This window comes from Pseudorasbora parva, chromosome 3 (genome assembly GCF_024679245.1).
Source record: "Pseudorasbora parva isolate DD20220531a chromosome 3, ASM2467924v1, whole genome shotgun sequence".
NCBI classification, from domain to species: Eukaryota; Metazoa; Chordata; class Actinopteri; order Cypriniformes; family Gobionidae; genus Pseudorasbora; species Pseudorasbora parva.
In genome coordinates, this window is record NC_090174.1 from 14,153,350 (window position 1) to 14,162,810 (window position 9,461).

Here is a 9,461-nt window from a genome sequence, read left to right on the forward strand (position 1 = left end):
GGTTTCCCAGCAGAACATTGCCCAAAACATCCCATTGCCTCCACCGGCTTGCCTTCTTGCATAGTGCATCCTGGTGCCATGTGTTCCCCAGGTAAGCGACCCACACACACCTGGCCATCCACATAATGTAAAAGAAAATGTGATTCATCCTGACCACCTTCTTCCATTACTCTGTGGTCCAGTTCTGATGCTCACGTGTCCACTGCTGGGGATTTCAGCGGTGGACAGGGGTAAGTATACAGCCCCATATGAAACAAAATGCAATACACTGTGTATTCTGACACCTTTCTATCAGAACCATCATTAACATGAGCAATTTGAGCTAGAGTAGCTCGTCTGTTTGATCTGACTTTACAGGCTAGCCTTCGCACCCCAAGTGCATCAATGAGCCTTAGCCATTACCCTTTCGCCAGTTGACCACTCTTCCTTCCTTGGACCACTTTTGATAGATACTGACCACTGCAGACTGGAAACACCCCACAAGAGCTGCAGATTTGGAGATGATCTGACCCACTCGTCTAGCCATCAGAATTTGGCAGTAAATGCAGTGCAGTATGTTGTACACTAGTAGCCTATTGTTTATCATAGCCTTACTGCCAAACAGGATTTCTGTTAGGGATTAAAAGTTAGGGTTCAGTATTGTTTTTTAGATGTTTTTGAAAGTCACTTATGCTCACCAAGGCTGCAATTATTTGACCCCAAATACAATTTAAAATACGGTTTTAATATATTTTTAAATGTAATTCTAATGTAATTATTATTATTATTATTATTATTATTATTATTATTATTATTATTATCATAAATGATAAAAAAGTTTTTCTTTGATTAGTAGAATGTTCAAAAGTTCAACAACTTCAGTTAACATGAACTAAGAAAAAAACAATACTTATACACCATATATTAATCTCTGTTAATGTTAATTTCAATATTTACTAATGCTTCATTAAAATCATACATTACTAATGCATTATTAAAATCAAATTACATTTGTAAACATGGTTTTTGTGAATTTGAACAATGAACAACTGTATTTTTACATTAACTAATTAACAAGATTAATAAATATTGTAACAAATGTATTGCTCATTGTAAGTTCATGTTAATTAATACTTTAAAGGTGTCATGAACTGGCTTTTTTATTTTTCTATATTGTTGTCTGAGGAACTAATGACGTTTGTGTAGTTTTTACATTAAAAAACTTGGTTTTGAGGCTCTCTCCTGAACGCTGGGTTTTGATGGGCCTGCCTAGAGACTTGGAAGTAAACGCCCATGGCTAGGATTGGATAAGATTTGCATATTTAATGAGCTTCAGTTCCCCTGTCAGTTCCCATGAGGGAGGGATTGTTTTGAAAGCGGCAACCGGACTGATTTTCACGATTTTGTATTACTTGGCCCGCCCAATCGGTGAATATAAGCGCAAACCACTAAAGGAATATTATTTCACTATTTGAGTTTCATTGGCCTGCTGACAGCCTTACGTTTTGGTAGCCCGTCTGGAAAACACATAGCCCCGGGACTACTATTACATATCATAGACTGTAAAAAATATGGACGTAGCGTCCGTGACATCACCCATAGGATTCCGATAAGCCGTTCTGAAGCTTAAAGTAGGGTCGAGCTGGGCGTTGCCATCTTGTGAGCGAGTCATCGCGTGTCACTCCCGGATAACAGAAAATAGGCAAAAAGGCGGGATGTGCGCGGAGCTGAGGTGACGCAATGACTACAGACGGCAGATAAATGGCTATCCACTTGTAACCACGCCCTTAATTATGCAGAACTTTAAGGCTTTATATAACGTAAACGAATGAGTTATAAAAAAATTAACCCCCCTCACAGTTGTTCGCCACACGATGACGTCAAGATGCGCACACAATCGTTTTCTGGCCCTGGTGTCTATAAAAGCTTTCCTTTGACTAACAGGGAAGTTTTTTTAGCTCTGAAACATACAGGATATTTTTATATTATGGCCTTTTATATATTAAAAGCTCAAGGGAAAGTTGATTTCTCAATTCATCACCCCTTTAACTAATGTCAACAAATGAGACCTTATATTAAAGCGATACCAATTAATGCATGCTTGATGAATTAGTATTAAATTAAGTATTAATTTCTTTTTTTTACTGTCTCAAAACATTTTGTCCCTTAAATGTTAAAATGCATGTACAGCTCCTTAAATATATGAAAAATGTGTAACATTTGCTTCTTTATTGTCACATGTATGGGTACTACATATTACAGAATTATCAATAAACATAACCCTAAATAAAACCAAAATAACATGATTTTTCATACATTTTAATGTGGCAAATGCATACAGGGATAAAGCACATTGACTAATTAACATGTTTTATGAATAAGATGAATAATTAAAATTTACAACTCTGTTTTTAAAAACACAATTTCTTAGTGATGATAGAGACCCTGCAAAGTGCAGGTCTTGTCTTAAACAAGGTGGCCAAAGTCAGTAACTGGACCAGAATGCATCTACATCCTCACTTTATCTGATCAATGGGCCTCTCCAGACTCTCAGACTGTTAATTGATGAAGTAATCCAGTCATTAATCACTGTAGGGGGCTAATGAGAGACGTCTGAGTAAATCATGCTGCTGCCTTGTCGTTGTTGCCATCATCATCATCATCATCATCCTCATCATCAGCTTCCTGTGCATGTGGACAATAGAGAGTGCAGCAGGATGCCTGGAAGAAGGAAAAACAGGCAACAACAAGAGAGCAATTGAACTACATACAAATATGTTTTTAATAATCCTTTTGTTCGGTTTATATTTATTTTCATAAATGGAGTTCTGGTCACCATAATTTTGCCAAGTAGACCATGTTCCTTCCAACACATTTTGTTGACCCTTGAACAACATTCCTGTTCCAAAATGTTGTCTTAACCATTTCCTTACCCCAAAACCTAACCCCATAAGTTGGGATAAAATCAGAGGGAAATGATAGGCTGAATAACACTGATGTAAAAGTGCCTAACCCTGGTTGTAAGCCTAAATTTGACATAAACTGTAAACTTGTCCCTCAAATCTGAGTGGTTTATTGGAATGTTGTTCCAGCATCAGCAAAGATGCTAATCCAGGAACATGTTTTATTTAGTGAATCAGTTTAACCATATACATATATATATTAGGGCTTGACATTAACACCCCCCAAATGTGGGTGGATTTCAGCAGTGGTGTGTAACAGTCACTCACTAGCCACTTTGGTGGGTTGTTTTGATTATATTATTTATATTACTTTATATATTTTTTTTAATCATATTCTTTTTAAAATGACATCTGAAACAAAATGCAATGTAGAGTTGTCAAAAATAGTTTTTTTTTTTTTTTGGACCTTTTTTGCTGCTTATTGAGCTTAAAGAGTAAAACGCACAATACTTGGAGAGTATTCAGTAAATGGTCGGTTATGTTTAACATAGTGCATCCTGGTGCCATGTGTTCCACAGGTGAGCGTGACACATACCCGGTCATCAACGTGATGTTAAAGAACATCAATCCAACAATCAAACAATCCAGTTCTGATGCTAATGTGCCCAACTGTTGACTGTTTCGGTGGTGGACAGGGGTCAGCATGGGCACCCTGACTAGTCTGTGGCTATGCAGCCTCACACGAACAAACTGCGGTGCACTGTGTATTCTGACACCTTTCCATTAGAACCAGCATTTGATCGATATTGACCACTGCAGACCAGGAACACCCCACAAGAGCTGCAGTCTAGCTATCACTTCATTAAAATTGCCCATTTCCTGCTTCTAACACATCAAATTATCTGACAGATGCCATGCAGTGTCTACAGAGGCATTCAACTTAAGTCAACATGAAATCAAAATGGGCAGTTCTTGTTTTATCTTGTTTATCTGTGCACATCATTATATTTTAAATTGCACGATTAATCGAAATCGAACCGCAATTGCGATTTGGCTTGTGTGCGATTATGAAAGCTCAAAGGCTGCGATTTAAATTAAATAAATAAATGTCAGTGTGTTAGCGGAGAGCGGCTCTCTGATCAACGCTGCTCCGTCTGAAAGACTGCGAGTTTGAGTCGCTTAAAATGTGTGTTTGAAAAAGCAACACGAGTCAAACATCTTCACAAACTAGTGAAGCGCTCATAAACCTGTTCAGCAAAAGACAACGTTTAATAACATGTTTAACTCACTTATCGTCAGTCGAGTGTGTGTGAGCTGATGTGGCTTCTCATCAGAGTGAGGCAGACGATGCGTTATTTTATAGTATTCTATGTCAATCAGCACTGCATTATAATACACTTTATTACTATTAAAATACCTTTGACGGCTTGAAGAACTCAAATAAACCACATTTTGCTGCAGTCGTGTTTATAGAGTGCCGAAGTCATGACGTCACTTTGTAGGCCAAAACGCGGAAGTGAGTTAGCATTTTAGCACTTCCGGTTCCCTCGCTCTAAAGCCTATGGGTTTTTTGAATGGGTTTTTGCTAAATCGCCTGAAATAAGGTCTGTGGTTAACAAAGCCTCTAAATATTTTCTTGTTTTGATCTATGACATAAAACACACTAGTTCTAACCTGCTTGTGATTTTTTTTTTTACTTTATTGTGTCTTAAAAACGGCGGTTGCTAACAAGTTGCTAAAAGGGACTACATCCTTTGGCCGGGACTTTAGACGTCATCGTGAAAAACGGGAAATCTCACCAGCCCGCGTTTCATTCACTTTTGAATTCTGTAAAAGTAAATGTTTAATAAAAATAAAAAAACTAGCCTGCGTTTCAGCCTCACGTTCTTATAAGTTTACCTTTCAGTTAATATACATAAAGTTATATATTCAGTCCTTTCAAATAGTAGTGTTTCCAAATATTGTTGTACACAGAAATCGGTGACAGGTAACCGATTACCAGTTCTTCATTTCTGTGGAGAGACTGTAGTGTTTTGTTTTGTCCCGAGATGGAACCACAAGTCGTCGAATGAAAGCTGCGCTGCTCTACATGTCCAGATTTATAGTGGTTCTCTCCTCGATTATGATCAATCGTCTAAGGAAAAGGACATACAATTGTAAATTGATACGGCTAAGTTATAGCTTACGTCGTTAGTGCTTCTGAGGTGGTAAAAACACGTTTTTTTCCCCTGGCGAATTAGCAAACATACAATCAAACATAATACAGTGAAAGATAATCTTTAAAGTCTATTTGGGGCACGGTGATCAGGCATAATAGCCTAATCTTAATCACAAAGAAAATAATATTAAGATTTATATAAACTAACAAAACAATAAACGAATAAATAAAACATTAACAAACGAGAAAACAAATCTCAGAGAGACACGCATAAACTCAATTAGTTTCTAACATTTTTGGAAAAAAACGAATGGTCAATATTTCTCATGAAAAAGTGGATAAGTGTTCATACAGAGCGCAAATCATAATGAGCGAACGTGTTTTTTTAAATAAAGTTTGCGGAAGCTTGATGATGACGTATCTCCGCGACTGTGTGCTGTAGTCCGTTTATAGCCTACCGTTAGCATTTTATATCTGTCGGCTTTATTTAGGCTTCAAACGGTATACATTTTGGATTCAATTGCAAAGATTATCTTGATAGACAAAACGTGTAAGGGTCATAACGCTTTGTTGAACACAGATCTTATTTTTTGCGATTGTCCAAAAGTCTATGGGGAAAATGCATAGGCTTTTGAGCGAGGAAACCCATGCGCTGCTAACTTCCGGGTTGGCCTACAAAGTGACGTCATGACTTCGGCACTCTATTGTCGTCATCTTTAATCAAAGCGTCTCTATCTTCTGTTTACAGAACGTCATTACTTCTCTGAGGCAAATGTGGCGTTTTCCTCTCAAGGGCGCCCTCTAGCTTTCAGTATGAATTAAAAACTTTGGATAATCAATAATAAGAAAAAAATATACTTAATACATTTTAAAACTTAATAAACTTAAAAAATTATAAATTTATTGGACAATCCATGTTTTTCTTCAATGTACAGGAGTTTTTTCCCCCACAGTGGATGCACAAGAGGTACATATTTCACAAACAACACACACACACACACACACACACACACACACACACACACACACACACACACACACTTATGTTATTTTTATCTTATTTTATTTTTTTACAATAACTCCTTAGGCTTAGACCTTTCTAATGTTTTTAGTTATAGGCTGTCTGCATATTAATAGGTAACCCAGCTGTTCTTTTTGTTTTTTTTGTAAAATAAGTTTTCTGTAAAATATTACAAAAATAATAATAATTAGTATTAGTATTATATTGTTATATTTATTCTGACATACTCTTTTTATTTTTAATTATGAAAATGTTATTGTAATGGTAATACGTCTTTTTTTTTTTTAAATATTTTAGCAATAATAATAATCCTAATTATTATTATTAGTCACATTAATATAAAAACACAAAATGTTATATACACACTTTACATTTGTAAAAAAAATTATAATAACAATAATCACATTTTAAATCGCATTTTTTTTGCTCTGAATTGCTGAAAATACCAGCAATTCAGAGCAATATTTACACACAAAAAAACATACCTGTGGCTACAGACACATTGAGTGATTCTACTCCAGGGTGGAGGTGTCTACGTGGAGGGATGGTAAGCAGGACGTCACACAGCTGACGCAGTTCTGGAGACAGCCCGTCACCCTCTCCACCTGATAGCACAGAGACAGACTAGCAGTTAAACAACACATAGAAAACAGAACAATTATCGGCCCAAATAAGTTTTACCACATACCCATTAACAGCAGTGTAGGTCTGGACATCTTGAAATCTGAACATGGCATAACAAGGGATTCCGGATTACCTTCCTCTAGTCCAACAGTGCCGACTACTTGCCAACCTTGTTCTGCTTTCACCTATGTCATCATAAAAATGTGGTTTTAGACAATAAACAATAGAGAATACAATGTGTTTCTTACAATGCCCTCTACAGGTTACATATGGAAAGACTGTTAGAAAACTCAGGGTTATAAAGGGGAGAAATTCTTGATGTCTTGTATGATGAACACCTTGCAAATGTATATCCTTCCTAAAATATAAAGACAACTAAAGTATATGTTGTAATATAAGCTATATATTTTAATTCAATGCAAACAAATATGTCCAAGTAATATACCAAGTGTGATAAGAAGATATTACATGAACTAGCTTTTATACTCTCACTGTTTTAATTTGTGTTATAATTGTAACTGTGAAACAGCCCCACTATAACTTTCTGGTTTTGGTGGGGTTTCAGGGCTTTCTTTACAGTTGTGTCCTAAAAGGATAAAATTTGCTTTCCTCAAATATTGTGGTGATATTGCAGCATTTATTTTGCAGGGGGGAAAACACCAAATAATCATTATCTATTTATATAATTAGTATAAGTGGCAGGAGGTGTTTCCTTTAAAATGTTTTGTTCTTAATTACTAAAAATAAAACTGAAAGGGTTGAAAAAAAAACAGATAAGCATATATGGCATTGGCAAATGCATGACTTGGAGAGATTATTTGAAAATACTAAATATTACCAATAGGGCTGCCTCTTAAAGCTTTATCTTCCTTTCCATGTAAAACACCATTTCTTATATAACCTGATGGGTGTCAAAGTCCCAGTGCCATGTCTTGCTCATCCATCCCTGCTCATTTTACAGAATAATTCACTTGCAATTGTTTGGGCTCAGAATTATATTTTGATTAGCTAGTAGCTAGTAGCCTCAAGGGGAATTATAATAAGTAAATAAAGTGGCAATTTGTCGTTTATTTTTGCCATCACACAAACCTGGACGGCTGATTAAAAACTGACTGCCACAAGAAAGAAAACAAAATTATTCTTCATGTGAATTCCAACCAGTATTTAGAAAGCAAACTTCCTTTTTTTTACTCCAAACTAAAATCCTTGTGGCCCCCTATAGGAATCCATGGAGCCCAGTTTGTAAAACTTTGGACTAAACCACAATTGTATTCTTTAACTGCCATCTACAGGCCACACGTGTAAACACATGAGTTAAAGTGGAGGGATCTACTTTCAGACCTTTATAATATCTTTCAAGTTGCTGTAGCCAAACACCTCCATGACCTCCATTACACCAGCGCTGGCTTTACTCACTGTGGGCGTCAGAGGACAGCTAACAAAGAGAGCAATAATCAGAAGCAAATATCAATGGTTAATACAAAGTCCTAGTTAAAATCACATTTTAATTTAATCATAACCAAATATACAAATAGTTTGTCCATCTAACAATGGTATAACACACAAGACTGTTTTCACTTCACCTGTTTTGAATGCTGCTGGCAATCCGATCCACTCCCAAGAAGTATGCAGACCGCAAAATTGCACCAAGATTCATCGGATCCTGCACTCCATCCAAAACCAGCCATAATGCTCTGTTATTCCTCACCTCATGAGATGTTAATGGTTGTTCCACATTGATAAACTCGAGAGAACTAGCCTGCAGACACAATCCCTGGTGCACCTTTCCACCACACATCTTGTCAAGTGTTTGCTTACTGACTCTCTGTATCTGCACACCACGACTGACAGCCTCCTGACATACTCTCAAAATCGCATCTCTCTGTGGCCCCTCACCGTTCTTCACAAAAAGTCGACTAGGCCTCCTTCTACCCTGAGTGAGGGCCAGCAAACATGGGGCCACCCCAAACACAATCTCTAACTCTTCTTTAGTTGACTCAGAGTCTTTTTGGATATGCCTCGAAGTCCTTCTGGTTTCAGACTCACTGAAATCCTCGAACCTCAGTTTCTTAAGCTCGGATGACATTTTTCTCTCTGGGGCTGCATGAGATTCTCTCCTCTGTGTTTTTGCTGATTTGGGAATATCATCTCTGGTAGCAGTATATTTATGCGGCTTAGACACAAATGTCTTTTTGAGTTTCTTAGAGGTAAATCTCTCATCTGACTTTGAAACATCGTCTCTAGGAAAGAAAAGTGCTCTTGTGCATGTATAGGCTGCATGTTGTGTTAAAGATACTGGTGTAATATATAATTCATTCAGTCCAACCAAACATCTATCCCTAGTTCGGTTTGAGGCTCGGAAGACTTGAATACTCGTTTTCCATAACTGCATATTTGCCTTGTATGTCCCAATAAACAGCTTAAACCAGCTTAGAGTAGTTTACTGGTTTCAAACAGCCCTGCTTGATGTTTTTTCTTATCAATTGGTCAGACCAGTGCGACTGACACGCAAATCCAGCTGAACACCAGTCTGGCTAAGAGCAGCAAACCTGGTTTAAGAAGTTGGTTGCAGCTGCTAACCAACCAACAAGCTAGCATACCCTGCTGTATCAAAGTATCAGCAACGTTATTTAAACATGAAATGAAGCAGAAATGTCTAGTACAACACGATATATCAAATGAACCGACCACAAGCATATCTAAACAACTAACTTAAGTTAACTTATAATCGTTGTTCAACAACACATACAACCATGTGGAACAGCACTCACTTCTT

At 37.0% G+C, this 9,461-nt stretch overlaps 1 protein-coding gene across 1 annotated transcript; it reads right to left on the reverse strand.

Annotated features, from left to right (window-relative positions):
* Window positions 1-2,282: 2,282 nt before the first annotated feature.
* On the reverse strand, window positions 2,283-9,450 carry mrm1 (mitochondrial rRNA methyltransferase 1 homolog (S. cerevisiae)). Its single transcript, XM_067437869.1, has 5 exons — window positions 8,269-9,450; window positions 8,027-8,120; window positions 6,750-6,870; window positions 6,547-6,666; window positions 2,283-2,700 (listed from the first exon to the last, which is right to left on the reverse strand). Exons 1-5 carry the CDS (start codon window positions 9,075-9,077, stop codon window positions 2,657-2,659), a joined length of 1,188 nt encoding a protein of 395 aa, XP_067293970.1. The 5' UTR covers window positions 9,078-9,450; the 3' UTR covers window positions 2,283-2,656.
* Between the last annotated feature and the right edge of the window lie 11 nt (window positions 9,451-9,461).

Excerpts from the sequence above, each read along its gene's own strand:
- mrm1 (XM_067437869.1), bottom strand. The coding sequence starts at position 9,077 with ATGCAGTTATGGAAAACGAGTATTCAAGTCTTCCGAGCCTCAAACCGA. Across the intron at positions 6,871-8,026 it reads ACTTGAAAGATATTATAAAG|GTGAAAGCAGAACAAGGTTG; the intron begins GTCTGAAAGTAG and ends ATGATGACATAG. Across the intron at positions 6,667-6,749 it reads ACCTACACTGCTGTTAATGG|GTGGAGAGGGTGACGGGCTG; the intron begins GTATGTGGTAAA and ends CTGTGCTATCAG.